This window comes from Gasterosteus aculeatus, chromosome 10 (assembly GCF_964276395.1).
Source record: "Gasterosteus aculeatus chromosome 10, fGasAcu3.hap1.1, whole genome shotgun sequence".
NCBI classification, from domain to species: Eukaryota; Metazoa; Chordata; class Actinopteri; order Perciformes; family Gasterosteidae; genus Gasterosteus; species Gasterosteus aculeatus.
In genome coordinates, this window is record NC_135697.1 from 9,048,584 (window position 1) to 9,069,504 (window position 20,921).

The following is a 20,921-nucleotide window of genomic DNA, read 5'->3' on the forward strand; positions in this document are numbered from 1 at the left end:
TTAGAAAAACTAGACAAACATGGCTGTGTGTTGACTGACTAGAATGTGAAGAAATACATTTGAGAGAGAAAGCATGAATGGACGGGAGATTAAGTGGAATTTAGGTGGCAATCTAGATATTTAGCTAGAGATCAAGCGGTTCACCTGTTGGGGGCAGAAGGCATCGGAATCTTGTCGCCAACACGTTCTGCACGAGTGCATTGCTGACCGCCATAGTTCCATTTAGGTCAAACACTTAATGGAGCTGATGGAGCATCAGTAAAATCATTGTTGCAAACAGTCATAATTAAGGTCAAGCCACATTAGAAACAAGTCGTTTCTTAGAAGACATTCACATCCAAAATTATGAAAAACGTCTTTCTAGTTTATTTACCTAATATTTATATATTTTTACAAAATAAAAATACATGAAACAAAAAGCTAAACAAGTCTGTGGGAAAGAAGAAAGCCATCAAACAAACAGTGACTACAGTACTTGTTTTTTTTTTTATATGTACAAGACAAGTTTATCCATTTAAATTGTTTTTAAAACGCACAGTACAAAAAGAAAAAATAAATCACTGACAAAAAAAAAAAAAAAAAGTACAATTTTGTCCATCATTATTCAACGCTGCAAGTTTCCTTTAAATGGGTGACAGGTGGTGGAGCAGAGAGGTGGTGGGGGCGGGGGGGGGGGTCCTAAAAAAACCAAAACAATATAACACACTGGAAGGCAGATTGGGTGTGTATTGGCCTTTGAAATCATTCAACATCACTTGCAGAATAGGTGGGGCCTTTATGCAACATATTTATATTTCATGGGAACAGTTACTGTACAGTGGTGGATAATGAAAAATTCTGTGCTAGGGAAAAAAAAAAAAAAAACAGCACAGTACACAACCTCAGCCCCCGTGTGTACAAACATGCACGCAGTCACATGACAAACACACTTTCCTCACAGTCCAAGCCAGTGAGCTTGCTTATATTCCTTTATATATAATATATCTAGATTTGGTAAAAAATAAACTTCACAACTCTACCAATTTAGGGAATTGTTTCTTCAAAATTAAAATTACATTAAAATAAAAAAACAACCATTCGAGAGCAATTAAGCTAATTTATGCATTTGGGTATTTTGTATTCCACCAAAAAAAAGGAAGGAGTGGGGAGTTGAGGGTGGGAAATATAAAACTAGCCTGCTCCCCCACCTTTAGATATTACTTCATTCCTCCCCATCAGCACAAAAAAAAGAAATGGGGAGGACCAAAAAAAAAAAAAAAAGAAAAAAAAAAAGAACTATACAGGAGGTGTTCATTCTTTTAGAAAACAGTTCTATGTTACATACAAGTCAAAGAAAAGGGGTGAGGCTGAAGCATTAACAATACAAATTCCCAACACTCAATATTTCACCTCTTAATGGTGTATTTCTATAACCATTTAGCTCAGATTTTGATGTTCTAAGCCCCTTCGTCCCGCCCTTCCCACCATGCATCACTACAGTGCCGGTTCTCTCGGTACAGCACAGAATCGCCCTCAGAGCTGCAGGAGTGCTGGGCCAAGAGACTGAGGGAGGGAGGGGGGGAGGGGGGGGGTGTCTCTGCAGGGGGCCAAAGGGAGTTTACATGTGGAGGCTGTTTGCGGAAGAAGTGATGAGCCCCCAGCGACCGTCTGTCAACAGCATGGGGAGGGAGGGGCGGGGGGGTTGATGTTAGTTTGCTCCCCAGTTGTAGCTGTTGTATGCCGGCTTGTTGATTTGGGACTTCTGTTGAATGGAGGCGTTCTGGCTCCGCTGTCCAGTGCCGCTCTGGGAGAAGACAGAGGACATCCTTGAGCTTTCTCTTCATGTTTTTACACTGACATTGTGTAAATTAGTGACTCGGTTGAATTTATATACGCTCACATGATTTATCTGCAAAGGATAATTATATTATGGGATTACAGGAGTTTGAATGGACAATCATATGCTCAAAATCACCTTTGTTGTTTACACGCACACATTGTTTAAGACTTAAAGATCCTTTGGTCAATCAAAATGATGTCTTTTAATTATTGGACCGAGGCGGCCTGCAAGTCTGCATCTGTCTGAGCACGGCGCACAAAGCGAAACAGGCAAACCACAGTGTTTCGTAACGGATGAGATTTTCTCATTATTTCAAAAGCTAAACAACATTCAAGTGCCTTTAAGGATCGTGAACTATCAAAAAAAAAGAGCAAATTAGCCTGGTTTTCTCAGAATGATTTAAGCAATATCATTTCGCAACGATGGGCTCCAGGGAACTCACACAGACAGGTGGAGATATACAACAATGTGCGCTACCTGTCCGTCCTGCTGCAGGTGGTGGTGCAGGATCTGAGAGTGGGGTTGCTGGTGCGGTGCCAGGATGTGCATGAAGGGGGCTGGGGCGTAGGCAGCAGCAGCCGGGGGGTTGATGGGTCCCCCGCTGCCCAGAGCTGAGGGCAGGCTGAACGGAGCTGCGGGTGTGCCAGCATGGAAACCCTGCTTCTCAAACGACTGCTGGACGAAGCGACAAAGACGAGAGATTTTTGCTCAATTCAAGCAGCGAGGGGGGAGGGGGGGGGGGGGGGGGGGACAGGAGGGACAGGGACCTCCTGTGGGAGAGTGCTTGAAATATTGATGAGCTGTAATTACCTGCGTCTTTGTGTAAACAGACCCTGAAATATCTGGTACCCCTGTGTTGCTTGATGTCACAGAGACTCCTGCATAGACAAGAGGGGACACACAATTGGTCCTAAAACTGTTGAGGGAACATCAAAAACATATTTACAGATTCCACCCAGCACAACTGCTACATGGCGCGCTGACAAGGAATCAATAACTGTCTACACACACGTCGTATGTTTGTGCAAACACTTTCAACTCAAGTATGCAAGAGAAATCTTACAACTGCGCACACACACACGAGCATCTATGTCAGCAGAAGTTCATAGATGTCTTCAGCTGTCGTGAGGACAGTAGAGGCTGAGGCGATGCAGTGGGATGAAATGGAGAGAGGTGAGAGGGTGTTGCGGCGCATCACTTCCAGTCAGCCAAAGTAGTGGGTATGGTGGTTGTTACCCCTCATATCGGCATAGAAACAAAGGTCTACTTGCGAGCATGTATGGACCAGAAAGATTGATTCTAACAAGACTCGGTCCATGTGGCATTCACATTCCAAAACAGTAGCGCCTGACTAGCTGAACATTTCTCAAATTTATCAGCGAGAATATTGATCACATGGTGGATTCATCCTCAGGAGTTATTGCATCAGTTACCTTTATGTTACAGAAAGAGGCACAATGCAAGGGCCATATTGGGCATCTGATGCTGTGAAACAGAACATGAAGAACCTATGAAGAGTGGTTTGAGTTCACAGCATTAGCAACGTTATTTTAAAAGGTGTTTTAAAAAGGAGCCTCAATCACAGTGTGCCACTGTGGTCTTTGCATTAAAATGAAGCATCGATGCAAACTGTGCTCAAAGTGTGACAGAAATGTTACTGGGTCCAAAAGAAAAACAAATCATGACAGCAGAGCTGAATATAATCACAGGTACTATGCAACAGATTTGATCGCCATTGTGCCATCACTGCAGATAGGGGTCAAAATGCTGCCATTTCCTGCATTGTTTTGTGGCCAACACATTCCTTATAGATTCTTCATGGAGACGTGTCACAATGCAGGCTCCGAAGATTACGGCAAAACACGCCGGATCAAAACTTCAGCACCCTTTACACGGCAACTTTGTCTTAATTCAGGTGCTATTATGGGCAAAGAACAAGAACATTAGTGTGGATGCTGCGGCAGCTTCTTCAGAAGGCAAATTCCGACACTTTTAGCACAGCATTATTTTTTCAACTAAATAACTGATATTTTGCTGCCCTCTCTTTTGAATTGTAACCCATAATACTGAACTTGATATTCTAAAGATGGACATGCCAGGAATGACAACATGAATGAAGAGCTAGCAACACAGAGCGGGAAATCGGGCAACATCAACCAGAGCAACTCATCAGTTTAGGACAGCCACTCCCCTGGTCGCTGGCCACATTTGTGACTCCAAATAGGATAATTAAGGAGCATGAATGTCAAGAAACTGAAACTGATTGGATTGATGATGAGTTGCCCTGGAAGAGAACACTACAGAACAGACAGGAGACTGGGCAGAGAGTCGGGCTGCATTGGACTAAAAGCGGATTAGCGTGATGGTCTTCCCCCGGGCATCGGCGATGATGAGGCGGAGGAACAGGAGCAGAGTGGGAGAAGCATGGTGGGTGACACAAGGAGGAAGACGGGAGGGTTTCACAGGTTTTTTTTCGCTTTTCTTTTTCTCTGTTCTTTATTTTGGCAGGTGGCGGCACTCACCGACTCCCGGCCCGGAAACAGAGCTGGCTGGCTTGTTTTGTGCAGAAGCGGCAGCGGCCACGGCAGTGCCGTATGCGCCCTTACAGAAATCCCCACTCCCTGAAGCCTGGCCCACATCCTCATAGCCTGCAACAGTCAGACACACAGCCGCAGCCCACAGCGTTAAACACACCAGGCAGGGGGATAAGACCTTCCTCAAGTAGCATTTACAAACCATTCGTGGCGTTTTTCTGAAACAAGTGTGCCACATGGACTGGTTTTTACCAAATTGTGACAATACAGATCGTGTCACGTTTACTAACAAAGACATTATGCCGCCGTAGCAATACTTTACTGTAAGTATCTGAACTTTGACACCAAATGTATTGTCCCCTGTGGCAAAAACCAGTCAATCTGGTTACAACAAGCCGGTCAGAAACAACGCCAACATCATTTGCAAATACTATTTGACTGAGTCTGAGGGGAGGAGGTGGGGGAGGTGAGGGGGGCAGGCAGGGTGTGTGTTCTTTGGAGGGGAGGTGGGGGTATGGAGTGAGCTTGATTTGGGTGATGGCAGAAAGCAGCAGATGGTGCAGCTTAGAGCAAATAGGTGTTGCACATGTTGCGACAAACGAGGATTTTGAGTAATTAAAATATAAAAAAAAAACCAAAACAAAACAGCATCACTGAAGCAAATAAGATACCGGAAAAAAAAAATCAAAACTGCTGAAAATGAGTTAGTAAAAGAAACCTGTGTGATGTGCTAACGATGAATGTGTGTGCAGGAAGGTGAAGCCGTGGTGCGAACTCTATAGCAGAGAAAGCTTTGGAAGACAGCGAGCGACCAATAATCTCACCACTGTTAATTAAACACGTATAGCCAAGAGCCCATCTTCCTCATTCCCTTCCAGTTTAAATGATAGTCCCATATGTTTCATCACAAGACACCATTCAACAGACGTGGCAACCAAATTGATGCCATTTTCAAACAGCTTCAAATTTGAGGCATGCTCTTTGTATGTATAAAGGTTGAAAACTACACGGTGCAGATGCCTTTCCAGTAATGGACAGTTAAACCACAATATTCATCATGCTCAATCTAAAAGCACTCTGATTAACTTTGAGGTCAACCGTTCAAGGGAGAATGAGCATACGACGATGCGTTATGAACCATTAGCAGCACAAGCGCAGCCCAAGTCTCTGCACACGCATCATCCCCACGTTTATGCTTTTGGACGCGGTCGAGCTCAAATGAAATAAAATATGAACTCCACTCAATGGGCTCTTTGTGAGAGCAGTTATTGGTATCCGGCCACAGAGAAGAACCTGCATGACCCCTGAAAATAATACAGCTTTATTAGCGTTTAGATCCTCACCAGTACTGTATCCATGGGAACCATAGCCACCAGCCTGCTGGAAGGCAGCGGCTGATGCATTGACGCCGACGTTGACACCGTGCTGCTTCGACGAGGTAGGAGCCACCTGGACGGATTAAAAAACAAAACATGGCATTGTTGGTCATCATGTCAGCGAGCCGGAAAAATCCTGAAGACAATCATACAAAACTTTAAAATGTCAGGGTGGGAACAGTGATCTAACAAGTCAACAAGTCAGCCAGGTTGTGGAGTTCTCTCACCGGAAACACAGCAGGTCCGTACTGGAAGGTGTTGGCCAGGCCCGGCATGCCAGTGTAGTAAGGGAGGCTTGTGTAGCTGTAACCAGGCGGCAGCGCGGGATTGAGGAAGGGCTGCTGCGTGTTGTGATGCGTCTGGGTCTGTTGGGTCTGAGCTAATGTGGTGGCAGGAGACGGGGATGATGAGTCACCTCGACCAAACTTTGATAAGTCACCTGCGGATTTGTAGAACACGGGACAAAGTGGGACGTTAGAACGCAGAAAAAGTTCCTGTTTGCAAGTCGAGCACATGAGGCTGAGGGACAAAGTGAGCCCATCTTCTAATAGACGCAGTTGTTACATGGCTCACCAGAGTAAGGGTTGTTTGTCAAGCCGCCGTCTCTGCCAGTCAGTGCCGTCGTGGGAGTTGCAAACGGGATGCTGTAATAATCCTGAAGTGAAAAGTATTTTTGGTAAAACCAAAGTGGACACGAGTTAATAAAGAAGGATTTGTGGACACGGTTTGTATTGCGGGAGTTTAAGACTCACCAGCGGTATTCTTGTTTGCAGCATCTGTAGGTCATCGTAGCCGTACACTTGGGGCTGAACAGAAACAGAAGACAGATTAATGAAAGAAAACTCAAAAACACAAAGACCAACTTGGTGCTGGCAGGAACTCACAGGGTAGGCGTGCAGTAGTCCAGGGGCCATGATGTATGGGTTGGGCAGTAGAGGGGGCACTCCGGGTGGCAGGTTGGGAGGTGGTTTCCCTGTAAGCACAAAGCCAAGTCAAACATAACAATTGCATCAAATTTGATTAAATTATGAAATGCTAGGGGTTTTGTAACCATCTCATATTCATTTACGTTTTTGTGAAATAATTTTCTTCAAATAAGTGGATTCATTTAAGCTTCTCAAGCTTGTCTTCTATTTTATGAGATACATGTGAATACCTCATGATATCATCGTGTATTCTCTCCCTTTATTTCAGTTATTGTTGATTAATCTGAGGTTCACCTGCTTTCCGAATTGAGAGTGAGGATCCGTACTGATCAACAGTGGTCCATTACTTCACAAAACACAAAGTGGATTTCTCATGTAGCCTGTGTTCACATCTAACCTGAGGACGCCCCAGAGTTCCGTGAGGATGACGAAGTAGCTAAAGAAGGCATCGCCGAGGTGATGGAAGCAGCGGCGGCCGCTGCGGCAGCAGCAGCAGCCGGGACACACATGGAGGCGGCGTTGAGGCCCATGGCCAGACTGCTGACGGGGCCGAGGCCAGAGTGGGCTAAAACCGTGGCAGAGCCTACAGAGGAGGCCTGAGGACCCCCTAGTGACACCTGCGTAGCAGCGCCCGAGGATGAGGAGGCAGCGGATGGCGGCCCGGCGGAAACTGAGGATGGGAAGGAGGAGGAGTGCAGACTCGAGTCACCGTCTATGCTGTGATGCTGTAGAAACAGAAGATGAGGTTACATTTCCATTAGTGAATAGACATTTAATGTGACCTTCGGGCCATCACAGGAAGTGCAGCTTTGAAAATGCTCAGAGATGGATAAAGATGCATGTACATACAACTCATGGTTTATGTCTGGTTAAAATAACCATCTGCTTCAACGGTCATAAAAAAAAAGCAGAAGACATTATGCTGTATCCACATCCAATAATATTTAACCGGCTTACCAGAAGGCCTGAGTTAGATGACCGGACTGAAGATGGGATGTGACTGTTCTGTTGTGATGGGTGAGAGCTGTACAAAAAACAAAAACAGGAAGTATCAGAGCACGTCGCAACCATCTCCGATTCCCGTCACATGTACTGATACTTGGGTTCACTCAGAGTCCTGCATGTGCCCAGTTGTGTAAACCTAAACCCACCCACGCACTAAGTCCACAATGTGTGGGCAGCAAACACCCATACTGGCGGCTTATTAGTTTGGATATTCTTAGATAACTTATATAAATATATATAAAAAAAATACTGCACAATTATGATCTTTGAATTCTCAGAACACAAGACATTTTGTTCAACTACTGACTGAGACCATTTTGTAAATTTTGACACTGGCACCAGATTTTTTTAGATTATTTTGCAGGCTACCAAACAGGATGCAAGAGTCGGTCCAGAGGTCATGACTTAAGATGGTGGTTCACTTCCTAATTTATACACGTGTTAATTTAGCAGCATCTCACTTGTTGTGTTGCGGAGGGGGGTGGGTGCTTGGAGGCAGGTCTTCACTGTGCCCCAAACCGCTGAGGGACGTCTGATTGGAAGCAGACAACATTGAGGCGGAGCCACAGTCAACCAAGGAGCCCATACTGGAGACCGGCGGCGCTAAATCAGAGCCCGGCTTGCCCGATACTGCAGAGCCCGCTGCAGCTGGAAAACCAGGGAAGAGATTTATGGAATCAACTTTAATTCAGAGTTATTAGGAAACATTTAAACAACACCATCACAAAACAAGTATTTAGACACTTACCTTCCACAGATTGTGAAGTTTGCATTGAATTGAAGCCATTCTGTAAAACAGATACAAGTAAGCTCAAGTTTCCATGGCAACATACTAGTCAAGGCATAATAAGCAAGGATTTCTTAAAGATTCTATGTATAGATTGAAAGAAAACTAATTCCTCTCAATCATCTCTTATGACCAGCTGAAGCATGTGGCGGTGTCTGTATCAGCAGAAATCTCTCCCTTTGCATGCATTTCCTCTGATTTTACGTTGTTTGGGACATTTATAGGTCAACGCCCGCAAAAAACACAGCCCATTCTCACCCCCAGCTGAAACACAAGGTACTCTAATGTGTGAAACAACGCAGCATGGAACCAATTACACTGACCACAAGAACACTGTGTGTGTGAGTGAGTAAGTGAGTAAGTGAGTGAGAGAGAGAGAGAGAGACTAGTCTATTAGGAACACCGGCTCCCTTTGTCATTCAGAACACTTGGGTTCGAGTAATGTTCGTGACGTGATTTTTGATTGAGGAAAAACTTTAAAACCACGAGACTCCTGGTTGTATAAAGACCTATGACATCAACTGATGCAATTTGTGTGGCGCTTTGTAGATTTAAAAAACGAATATATCAGGAGATTTCCACACTAAACAAAAGCTTTTCTCAAAAGGTCACAGCACGGTGTCCACAATAGCACCTGCTTTAACTATAATACCACAACACCAAATCAAATGTTTTACCAGCTCAAGTGAACAAGAGGGAAGCTTTGGCCGTACCTTGGGCTGCATATCCTTCTGAGGGGAGGAGGAGGCGGAGGGAGGGTAGCGCCGGGTCTGGGCAGCTCTCTGATCGTACAGGTCCATCTGACTGGGGTTGGAGAGAGCTGCAGTTGACTCACTGCAGATTGTAACTGTAATTGTAATTGAACGACTAGTGGAGGTATTCGGTTAACACTCAACGGGATGGTTTCCTGAGGCAAAGTTCCTTAACATTACAATAATGTCTATCATTGCGTTATAAATGTTCTCGTTTTAGGTAAAATAAGGGCTTTTAAGAATGAATTTAATCAAACAAAACTTTGAAAAACATTTACATTTAAGAAAAAAAGAAAAGATTTTAACTGAATTTTCGGTGTCCAGCAGCTTTAAATTAAACTCGGATCACGTCAGCCTCTTAGGTTTATTCTCATCTCTCTAGGATACGTTTTCTCAAGAGTTTTGTCGTATGGCAAAGCTTCACATTAGAGCACCTAATAAATCGGGACATTCTCGGGACAAATGAGACTGACTGGTTTTGAACTGCGCGTTCATTTCTAATTAACAGTCCACCATTGGGATTAATCAATGTGTTTGAACGGCAGCTGTATAAGCTAGAAGAGCTGCGCTGATTGTAATTGGAGCGCTCCGTAAAAAGACTCCTTAATTCTCAATTATCTATATTTTACAGTCAAAGGAAACCGGAAACCACGGCGCCTGGGTCCTATTAGTGACCCAAGCGGCTCTGACGAATATATATTCTCTCAAAAAAAAAGAACATACTAAAAGTTCAACTGCTTAATCTACAGCCATAAAAATAAAGCTATTTAACTTTAGAACAAAACATGTCTTTTCTAAAGACATGAATGTAAAAGATTTTTGAAGGTACAAACCTGCCGGGGCTCGTGTACAGACTGTTCTGAACCTGGCTGGATTGTGTTGTGGTGGCGGGCGCGGACTCGTATTCTGGCAGAACTGGTTCTGACCCAAATTGCAGCGCTCCAAACTGAAGATTGAGGCCCGTGATGTCGGCTGAGCAAGGCATCTCTACCGCCAATGCAGGAATCTGAGGAAGATGAAGGGCATTATAAAAGTGTTAAAAGGAGGAAACCCAGACTATATTTTCACACCAAATCCATGATGTGTGCAGTTTTTGTCTACATGGAAGATTGTCATTCTGTCATTCATTAAAAATACCTTATCCTGACATATTGAATACGCCGTGGTTTGAATTCAGTCGTTACCTTTGTTGTAATGGAAGCTTTCTTCTTCTGCTGTTTGAGTTTATGTTGCTGCAGTGGCAGTGGACTAGAACCATGGGCATCTGAGGAACTTGGGGAAATTTGCTGACCAAGTGATGGAATTGCTGCCATTTTGGGAAGGGAGGAAGCAGGTGGAGGCACCACATGGGATGACGATGTTTGTTGTGGCATGGAAGAAGACGAGGAGGAAGGAGGCAGGCCTTTGTCCTGCAGGAAAACATCCAACATGGACGAGGTTGAGGTGGCGGCCTGGTAGGGCTGCCGCTTTGTAAAGGGCGAATGGACCGCAGACTCCGCCTGAGTCTTCATATCTGTAAAATGGAGAGAAAAAAATGACTATTAACTAGGGGTGTAACGATTCATTTTAACAACGATTCGAAGCGCGATTCATTGTTGCCGATTCGATTCATGGACGATCTGGGTTCATTTAGAACCATTCAATTCGATTCAGTAACTTTACTGGACAGTGCAGGCAAAGTTTCCGAGATCCCTGTTTTTGTTTTCTAAGGAAATCAGGTTTAAACTAATTACGGATATTATAAACAAGCAATTGATGGCAAATGTATGAACCTTTTATTGTGCAACCATTTTCAATGTAAACATTACACAATAATTACACAAAGTTTGGATCAATTTACAGAACCCAGGATTTTCAACCACATCGTAGGGTCGCACGTCTTTACAGATAAACAATTGTTACTGTGATGTTGAGTTTGGTGCTGGCGAGGCCTGAGGTGTCTGCAGAGCTGGAGTTACCTTCTGTTGCTGCTGCTGCTGCAGCGGTGACGCTGCTAGAGGCGCCTGACTGTCGGCGTTGTTTAATACCACGGTGCCTTAGTAGATGGCCGGAAAGATTTGTCGTGTTTCCGTGTTTTTTAGTTGTCTTCCACATATTCTACAAACAGCGACCGACTTATTTAGAACACCTCTGTGTTTGCAAAAGCCAAAATGTTTCCACACGCTGGATCGATACGTTGGTTTGTAAATGTCTCGCTCGCAGTAGTCTCCTCCACGCTGTGTTTTGTTGTTGTTCAGAGTTTCGCGCGGCTGCCGCTGCGTACTGATGACGTCACAGACAGGCAGACTGAATTGAGTAACGTTTAACGTGTCTAAAGTGCTAAAAAACAAACAAACACACATCCATACATATTTTGTGCTTAAATCCAATTTGCAGTTTCCAAGTATCGATACAAATCGATTATGTACCATTCGTCGCCCGGAATGCCAATGTCAGGAATGTCCGGAATGCCAATTTGCTGAGCACAGATCGATTCAGTTGGATCGCAGGAATATAAATCGATTAATCAATTCAGTGGATGAATCGTTACACCCCTACTATTAACAGTTCCGATATCCCAACATTGAAAGAATTTTTAAAGATCGGTGTAATTATCCATCACAATGCTCAAGGGCATTTCAAGCCGATCAGAATAATTGCAGTAGAATGTCATCTCACCATACGGTCCCATTGAGGTGGCACTGGTGTCCCAGGATGAAGGGGTTGAGTTCGGAGGTCCAGTCTGGGAGTGCTGGGCTGCCAGCTGGGCCAGTGCCTGGGCTGTTTTATACTGCTCCAGGAACTGAGAACCCGTGGTCCCCGTGCTGGCTACTTTAGCGTCCCCCACATCCCCGAAACCCTTGCTCAGCATGCTGACCTGCAATGTTGGCGAATTGACACAGTTATCACAATAATAATAAAAACAATTGACCTGATGTACAAGATATCCCTTTCCTATCTGGCTGTGTGGAATTGTGGGAGATATTAACCCTATAAAATGCTTTCGTTGTATTTTTCTGGCAGGCCTCACCATGCTGTGCTGGGTGTGAGGGATGCTGGACGATGTCTGGGAATGCGACACTCCTTGCTTGGAGTTGCTAAAAACCAGTGACTGGGACAAGGACGGGGGCTGGGCGGCCTCCATGGGGGGGTTTTCTGTCTCTGATGAGGACGATGGTGGAGTCTTCCCCAGGAGCACCGCAAGGTCAATCCTATGGCAATGCAGAAATATTGACATTTCAGAGACATTATAGGGTTTAATCGGGTCACCTGAACATTTTATACCGCGAGTAAAACATTTTATTCGTTAGGGTTACAAACACAAATTTTAATTTTCTGAATTTTAATGTCAATATACAAAACAGAATAATATTCAGTTTTGTTATTGTGACAAATAAATAGGAAATAAATAGCAACTCTTCATAATTGCTTAAAAAATGTCATATTGTATCGCAAACACTGAAACCATGCAAATCGACTAATTTCTGGAAAACAGGAGTCCCGCTAATAAAGAGCACAAGTGAGCCACCTCTGTCCTTTGGTGATGGTCACATTCTCTTGAGGCACAGGGGCAGACGCCACACTGGAAGCTGTGAATATCTTGGTCTCTGAAAGCTGCAAAGGAAGAGAGAGTAGAGGATGGAGGTAGTTTTAGTTGGAAGACCAAAAATTCACATAATTTGCAGCTCTATGACTCGACCAAGCAGTGTAGTCACCGTCTCCAGTCATGGCTTTCCTGTCCTAGATAAATACAGCCCTTCTTTGGAGCAAAAATATCTGATATGTACGGATTGGCCTTAAATATAAAACTACAGCAGAAATACACACATCCTCAGTCCAGTCCTCAGTGCCCCACTCCTCAGTGGCAGACCTCCAGGCACCTGCGTGAGTCAAAGAAACAGTTCAATACCAAGATAAGAAAAAAAGAGGAGTTCGAACCAAATGAGCGATGCATAAAGAGGTTTACCAGGAGCAGAGTCAAACTTGGGCGGGTAATTTGTTCCCTCTCCTGCAGCGTATTCCAACCCTGGAGACAGAGGTGAGGAGTTCAAAGTTGAATGCAGGGAAGAGACATTATTACACTGGACGCACAGTGTTGGATGCAAAGGATTTGGAACTGTGCGCTTGGTTGATCATCAGCATCCAAAGGTGATCTCCCCTCAACCACAAGTGAAACTTCCTTTCATCTTTAACGCACAGGTATCTTTGGGTTGTCGCTTATGCAAATTGTTTAGATGATCAACCAGTCTTACTGGACGGAAACCTTTGTTGATTAATTAATTAACTTACTAGCACCTTCCTCGGGCTCTGTGCTTCCAGTGTTGTTCCAGGTGCTGCCCCCTCCATAGCTTTCTTCGGTCTGGGCTGGTTCTGCATAGTCAGCAGGGTTGAATGTTCTGCAGAAGAAAGCCAATAAGTGGGTTGAGGTGAGAGCCGAGTAAAAGGGTCAGCACTGGCCACACGTGTCAGCACTACGTAAAAAGAAAAATAGACTTTAGTGATGACAGAATAATCTGGGGTCCATTTTTAACTTACCTTCTACAGGTCAAAGTTTTGAAAATGTCAAGCAGAAGCAGACCTCAATTCAATTCTTAAGAGCTTCAAACCACTAGCAGGTTGGATGGTTTTGCACCTGAATATTGCATTACGAGTACCGTTTGAATAAATCCCCAGCTCTACCGTTATCGTCATTACACTTTAAACTATACAAACACTTCGGAAGAGGGGTGGGTTGTAGCAGGAAGAGGAAACGACAAGCTGAAGGGAATCCATTACTGTCTTTGAGAGGATTTACAGTCAGGACATGCAAATTACATGTGAGCATTCTAAGACTGTTTGTGTTGTTTTTTAACGACTCTTTCCTGGTACTGCGTGTCTTTTTTTAATCAAACACGTCCATGCATGCTGGGAAAAATTACAGCTGGTGCAACATGAAGTAAAAGACTGAGTCAAGCTGCTTTCATTATTTGTCTAAAGATTTCACTATGCACCTCTGAGGGTACTTATGGCTTGCTTCAGCAGATTTTACATCAAATTTATAGAAGGTCAGTTCCATTTCATATACTTTTAATAGAATGTAAAGTAATATGTTGCTTTGAATTTGTTTTATATTAAAACATCCTGTTTTATGTCACTTAAAAGTCTCCCTACAGAAAACAAGAATAACAGACACACCAGAGGCGATGCACTCACCTCTCACCTCCTGCAATATCATATCTGGGCCCCTTATCAATCTGGCTTTAGAGGAAAAATAATGGCAACAATTACAAGAAGCACAAGAAAGTAAAAGTAGAAGATAAAGCTTGTTTTTCAAACCACAATCTAGAGCAGCAGCATGAGCAAAATGCCTTCAATCTGCCTGTGCCAGTATTGTAAAACACTCTACGCCACCTGTATGTCCCTCCCCAATGCAAGGCAAGCAAGTGGACTTTTAGTCATGTGGGTAAATACCCAGGCCAAGAAACCCAATTCACCAGAAGTATACACAATGCAGCCACAAACAGAATAAACGTTGCTAGATGAGGGGAGATTTGCAAGAGTAAATGCAGTAATATTTCTATCGACTAAACAACGTCAGGAATTTAAATGATGCCCATCACACGGCCTCATCATCTCAAACCGAATGTCCTACAGGATGCTGCTGTGAACGCATCGGCAGCCATTCAATATCTCCATTGAAATAAATCACCAGCTTTACTCAACTAGCTGTATTTGAGCCCGCTGTGCTTTCAGTATAAATGTAATAATGACAAAAACACAGTGATAAACGTTGATCACATTGAAATTTAAGTGAGTCTCCACCGGAGCAAATCCAGTCACTCTAGTATTTTTAGCTGTGTTCTACAGTTGAAACCATTTTTAGGGATGATATTCATGCCTATTTGGAGAAGCCTCTACAGATTCAACAAACGGGGAGTCCCTTCTCTTCCCGCTTTTTTTTGTCTGCTCACTTGCAGAACTCAAATACAAAAGGTGGTATACAAAGCATACAAAGCATGTTACATGCTGCAGTTATGGCCAACGCCAGTGTGGATCTGAAGGGCAGTGATTCAAGATCAATTCAATGTGGTTTCAAAAACCATGATCCGTTTCACTGAAATGCTTGTTACATTCAGAAGAAACATCAATATTTTTTAAAAAAGGGATGAAAAAAGTGATACAAAAACCAATATTTTGCTAGACACTTCCTTCAACAGTAGCGCAACAGTTTTCAAAACTGGGGCAACTTTAAAGATTGTATTTAATGCAAAAGATGATCAAGCAATGTGTCTGAGATTCTTGGCACCCTGCGGTTTTCTGCATCTACAAGCTACTGTTAATATGGAATAAAACATTTGCTATATTTGGCCAAAAAAAACAAAAAACACCGCTGTGGATTAAACTGAATTAGTTTATTAATTTCTACCCTACGATCCCAGTGATTTCAGGTTTAAACCAACTTTAGAACAAATCTGTTTTATCAGGTTATTCTTAAGTAGTGAATTGTGGTACTTGTTTCACTTGTGAGCTCACAGTATTTTCTATTTTAATTCCGGGCATGCTAACATCTCCAAGCAGAATGTGTAAGTGAGGTGAATGGTGCACGACGTCTTAGCACATGGTCACCGTGATGGACACAGGAATGCAATCCACAGTTATGAACTGGTCAAGGAATCTCTATCCTTGGAAACCCTCGTCCTTTAAAGCCACTGTGTTGCAGTGACAGCGAAGCAATGCCGGTAAACTGTGTGTGCTAGCAGCAAGGAGCAAAAGCCATCACTGAAGTGTTGTGTGCCGTGGGTCGGTAATAGAAAAGCACCTTAGCTAGCAATTCGTGCAATTGTAGGTGCGTAGCCCCAGCAGTCAGCTCAATTATGACCAATATGAAACAAAGCATATTGTAGTGTTCCTTGAGATATGCAAGTCAACGTCTGGGCGCACACTTTACCATTACACTTAAATTGCTTGACATTTTCACAACATCGTGGAAACAAATTATGAATGAATATATTAGGTTTTCTTTTAGCAATTGTGCGAAGTGCACCACCACTTGAGTAAACATCTGAATTAAATTAAAACACTTGAAGTTTCCGTCAGGTCTTCCTCTACCTCCTGAACCTGCGTTTCATATAATGTGTATAATGTTTACTGTAGCTTTGAAGAACACAATCAAGAAAGACAAGTAAATGCAGTCTTTCTCTTGGGAGGAAACCACTCCACCATTGACATCACTAGAGAAACACATTACATTTGCTACAGCAGAACAAAATAAAAATTTAAAGCTATAACTTCAAAACCTAGTCAAAAGACAGGACATTGACATGACAACTAAAAGGTTTTTACCATTAACTTGCTATATTTGGATAGTCTGCTCACTTAAGAACTACCTCTTCTGTTACGGAACCTACTGATCAAGATACCAGTATAAACTCATTAACTGACATAATGAGAGCACACACACACACACGCGCACGCACACGCACACGCACGCACACCTATCATAATTTCCCTCAAAATAAAATGTTAGGACATCATGACAGTTATTCAGCCCACGCCGCTCTAACCCATTGGCTGTATGTATGGAGTCCTCCTTTTGATTAAAGCTAAACAATAGGCTGGGGTCCTGCTCCCTGGTGACCATGGCAACGGGTAAAAGTGGAACAAAAGGCCCTCTGGTTTAAGGCAACACAGGTGTTCTCTTACCCCATGCCCTGCGCCGAAAACCTGCCTCCGCGCCGTCCAGACACTCCTAGAGACACAACAAGAGCTTATTCAAGTTTCTTGGCTTGACAACCGTTGTCAAGAAGAAATGGCGGCGGTTTAAGTAAAAATATAAGCCCTTCCTACGTACTGAATCGTCTGGTTTAGAAACATTTTTTGTCTAAAGAGAGTTACAGCCACTTACCAATAGTCCCTCTTCCTCTGCCTCTTCCCCGTCGGCCTCGCTCTGCCCCTCTGCCAGCTATTCCAGCCTTGGCTCCATCCAAGCCATTCTCCTGACCGCGAACTTGAGAGAACAGCTTCAAATTTAGACACTACTCGCAGAATGTCAAAATGAATCTTTTGAATTTGGTTACAGTTCAGGAAGAAACTATTAGAATAATGGTTCTCCATTGGAGCCGAGCAGACCTTCATTCAAAATGAAGGTCAACTACAAATCCCTCCCTGGCCATCATTGGCTCTTTTCAAGACCACAGCTGAGGCGATGTATATTGGAGAGGACCTCCCAACTTCAAATCAAGTATCAAGAAAACTCTTAATGACATCGAACTTATTTTTATCCAGGAAAAGCCTATTGAGGTTTTAAATCTGTTCTACAAGGTCCTGGCCAAGATGGCGTACATAAAAACAAAGACAAGCTGACCAAATTTTAATGTTAAGCTGTTGTAATTTTCAACTTTTTGTTATTTTACATAGCATTTGTGATCTTGACTTAAAATAATAGAAGCCACGCAGCTCAGACAACAAACTGCTGCTGCTTCTTTCACTGCGAAAGCCGCCCATTCCTGAAAAACCTTCCTTTTTAAGTACAGTCTCATAATCATTACTCACAAGTTGCATATACGTTGAGTGCTACCGGCTCTTGTATTCCCATGAATGGGTCACAAAAACAGTTTGTTTTGATTAGTAAGTGTCAGGAGACTAAACAAGCGGCTGTTGCAATTTTGATCGCACCCGTGCTTTGTTCTGCAACATAAATATCCATCTTTTAAATACTGAAGCCATAGTTGAAAAGGGTAAACACTTACACTCTCGTCCCCTGGTGGCTCCACGGCCTCTGCGTGGAGCTCCACCTCGGCGGCGTGCTACATCTTTCTCCCCCCCCTTCTCCCTGTTCTCCTTTCCATCCTCTCCGGTCTCTGTCTGGATTGTGTCCTTCTGGCCCGACACACCTTTCTTTTTTCCAACCATTTCCCAGGAGTCCTTTGAAAGGAAGAAAGGCAGCGTTACACGGCGGCACTGACTGACTTTGAGGCAAGTCAGGATGACAAAAAAAAAAAAAACACTGAGGAATGTATTGTATAGACCACTGACAGGACAATGTAACCAGCCATAACATGATCGCAACTACATATAGATATATTTAAATACATAAACTAACAGGTTGGATGTTAGGGTTGCCGGGTCTCCAGTACAGCATTGACATGATACAGTTGGATGCTCAGCCAGTGAGCTCACTGGTTGACCACCCAACTGAGTGAGCTCACTGGTCTCTGGTGGGCTTTCCCAGCATTGTTGCAAGTATACATCTAACGACTGGGTCATCTGCAAGTTTGTCACAGATACAGCAGGTTGTGTGGGCCTGAGGTAGAACTGATTGCTTCACAATCTGGACCTCACTGTGCTAAGCCATCGCACAAAGCCAATACTCACAGTGTCTTGGTTTCCCTCCAGCAACACGTTGATGGCTCTGTTGACGTCCCCATTGCAATCGTGCAGTGCGATCATAGACTCATCCTGGTCCTTGCCTGTGATGTCAATCAGCTGCAAAAGAAGGAGCGTTGTGATGAGACAGAGGCGACTCCTGTCTGAAACGTCTGGCACTTGTGTAGCAAAATGTTAAAACATAGATGCATACATAGATCTGAGATATTGATTAAATTTGACATGTAGATCTTTTGAAATTTGCTGAATTTAGCGTTTCACTAGCGATGGCTGAAGAAAATGACACTGCAAATGTACAGGTTAGGTCAATGATAGCTAGCACGCCCGGGTTGGGAAACAGTGACGTTAGTACTATTTGAGTAGAATGGATGAAAGCTGAACTAGATGCAGATTTGCTCACCTGTTTGACCTTTTCCTCAAAGTCTGCATCATTGTGGTCGGAAATCATCTGCGCAAGTCGGATCTGCTCTGCAGTGGCCTATTCCAAGAGAAGCAAACACAGAAAAATGTGTAAGACAAGATTAGCATTCCGAAACCAGAAATAACAAATATTATGCCACCTAGAACGAAGTACTGGGAATTAAGTTAGCACCAGCAGAATACACGGTTAATGTTGGCTGTGGCAGGTAAACATTCAAAGTCACCTGGCAGATAGTTTCTCTTTATACATAGATATATCTCAAAATCATAACTGCCCATGTGTGCAGGTGATGGATGGTGATGGAAGGTGAGGGTACCTGAGGCCTCTGCTTGTGCTGTGTCTGACTCTGTGCCGGGCCAGGTGTCTGCTCCCAGCTGCCCCGGGCTCGGTTCCCGCCCATGGACGTCATCATTTACAGTATATACAAATAACAGTATTTACAAAAAAAAGAATAACACCTGCGGAGAGACAGACGAGAGGGGAATGACGGAATTGTCTTTACGACCCATTTATACTATGATGCACACGTCTGCTGCACTCGAATACTTCCTCAAACTGCCTGGAGGGTTACTGGCTAACGGGGGGGGAATAAAGCAGCTATCAGGAAGACAGCATCAGCTTTGTTCCCAGAGACGCCCGGACGTTGACAAAGGGTGTTTTCAGCCCCTCTCCAAAGCCAATGTGTAAAAAAACAAGAGCCGTCCGCGGGTCTGACCCGGGGAAGCTAAAGTCACGGCACGCTGGGTTCTGATGCGGTGCGGGCGTAGACGCGCACAACGTTAAGCGTATTTCACAGCGTTATGCAACGCGTTCTGTATCAAAATAGCCGTGCCGGTGTTTTAGTCAAACCTACACATCGTGGAACGAGGGTGTGCGGTTACACATCCATCACGGGTGGGTCTAAAACACTGTTATGCACATCAAAATGGGGGGAGACAATAATTCATGCAACCGACTGAATCACGTTCCGATAGCAAAGCGTTAACCTTGTCATCGACAGCTTAATCTGTAACATGTTACGTAAAACCCCGTGCGGACCAACGTTAACGTTGACCCGCACAAGCCTAACGCCGGGGCCCGCCCGACATATCCAGTTCCACCTGCGGGCCACATGGCCCACATGCTAGCCAACTCGCTAACACTTGATGGGGGGGAAATGGTGCAGCTTTGAAGCCCCGGTGGGCTTCCGCTCCCCCCCCCCCCCCCCCAAGGGCTTCACCTCATGGCGACAACGAGGCCAATTTCAACAGCCGCTAGCTAACCCGGGAGCCGCGAGTGGCCCGTGCAGCGCCGAGTTGTTAGCGTTAGCCGACTTAGCTCGATAGCCGCAAGCTAACTAACGTTAGCTCATTAGCTCCGGGCGGGACTCGACGTCGTTTCGCAGCGCTCGGCAACACGGAGCGGCGAGCTAACGTTGCGTTAGCCGCCGCACAAGCCGCCACACACCGCTCCACTGGCTTCTAACGCCACTAGACTTCTGCTGGCCGGGCTGTGAACGCAGACCGAGGCTAAAGGGAGGCCCACAGGCCGCTAGAAAGAAACATAAATAACAGGCGATACTGACCAGAAACCCGGCTCAATATTTGACACTGCTACACGACCGACCGACAAGTGGTGTCGTTGTCGATCTTCTAGTCGGATTCAGGACGGGATATAATTCCTGAACCCCAAGTTGATACAACTAAGTTGGGGGGGAAATATAGCGAACCGATTCGCTCGCACAATAAGCGAGAGACTGAATTTACCTGTTTCTTTTCCACTCTGACACCGCGGACAGCGACGTCACGTGGTCCGACGCGGCGCTTCGCGGAAACTGGACCCATAACATGTGATCACACTGGTTTAATATTATCAGCAGAATGGGGACATGTAGTTGTTATAGATGCACAACACATATAGGATTGTGGTAGGTAATTGCATGTATGATATAGTAATGATATGTTTACAATTTTGGTG

At 44.3% G+C, this 20,921-nt stretch overlaps 1 protein-coding gene across 19 annotated transcripts; it reads right to left on the bottom strand.

The window, feature by feature from the left end:
* Positions 1-343: 343 nt before the first annotated feature.
* Positions 344-20,872, bottom strand: ubap2l (ubiquitin associated protein 2-like). Of its 19 annotated transcripts, none has more exons than XM_078081512.1 (30): positions 20,530-20,872; positions 19,282-19,423; positions 18,945-19,022; positions 18,533-18,643; positions 17,908-18,082; positions 17,064-17,165; positions 16,862-16,907; positions 14,372-14,416; positions 13,469-13,575; positions 13,146-13,205; positions 13,007-13,059; positions 12,708-12,793; positions 12,210-12,390; positions 11,858-12,056; positions 10,384-10,712; positions 10,033-10,205; positions 9,161-9,251; positions 8,409-8,448; positions 8,122-8,308; positions 7,613-7,679; positions 7,053-7,380; positions 6,614-6,702; positions 6,482-6,535; positions 6,303-6,384; positions 5,957-6,168; positions 5,697-5,802; positions 4,342-4,467; positions 2,630-2,697; positions 2,297-2,494; positions 344-1,783 (listed from the first exon to the last, which is right to left on the bottom strand). In XM_078081512.1, exons 2-30 carry the CDS (start codon positions 19,375-19,377, stop codon positions 1,688-1,690), a joined length of 3,585 nt encoding a protein of 1,194 aa, XP_077937638.1. In that variant the 5' UTR covers positions 19,378-19,423; positions 20,530-20,872; the 3' UTR covers positions 344-1,687. The 19 variants fall into 19 exon arrangements, with proteins under 19 accessions (XP_077937638.1, XP_077937640.1, XP_077937637.1 ...); XM_078081514.1 differs by having other exon boundaries at positions 20,711-20,847; XM_078081511.1 differs by having other exon boundaries at positions 9,161-9,281; positions 13,475-13,575; positions 20,711-20,822.
* Between the last annotated feature and the right edge of the window lie 49 nt (positions 20,873-20,921).

Bases quoted from the DNA above. Each gene is read 5' to 3' on its own strand.
- ubap2l (XM_078081509.1), bottom strand. From the start codon at position 19,377: ATGATGACGTCCATGGGCGGGAACCGAGCCCGGGGCAGCTGGGAGCAG. The intron at 18,083-18,532 runs GTGAGTATTGGC...TTCCTTTCAAAG, and splicing joins TGGAGGGAAACCAAGACACT to GACTCCTGGGAAATGGTTGG. The intron at 17,166-17,907 runs GTAAGTGTTTAC...TGTTCTCTCAAG, and splicing joins AGCCACCAGGGGACGAGAGT to TTCGCGGTCAGGAGAATGGC.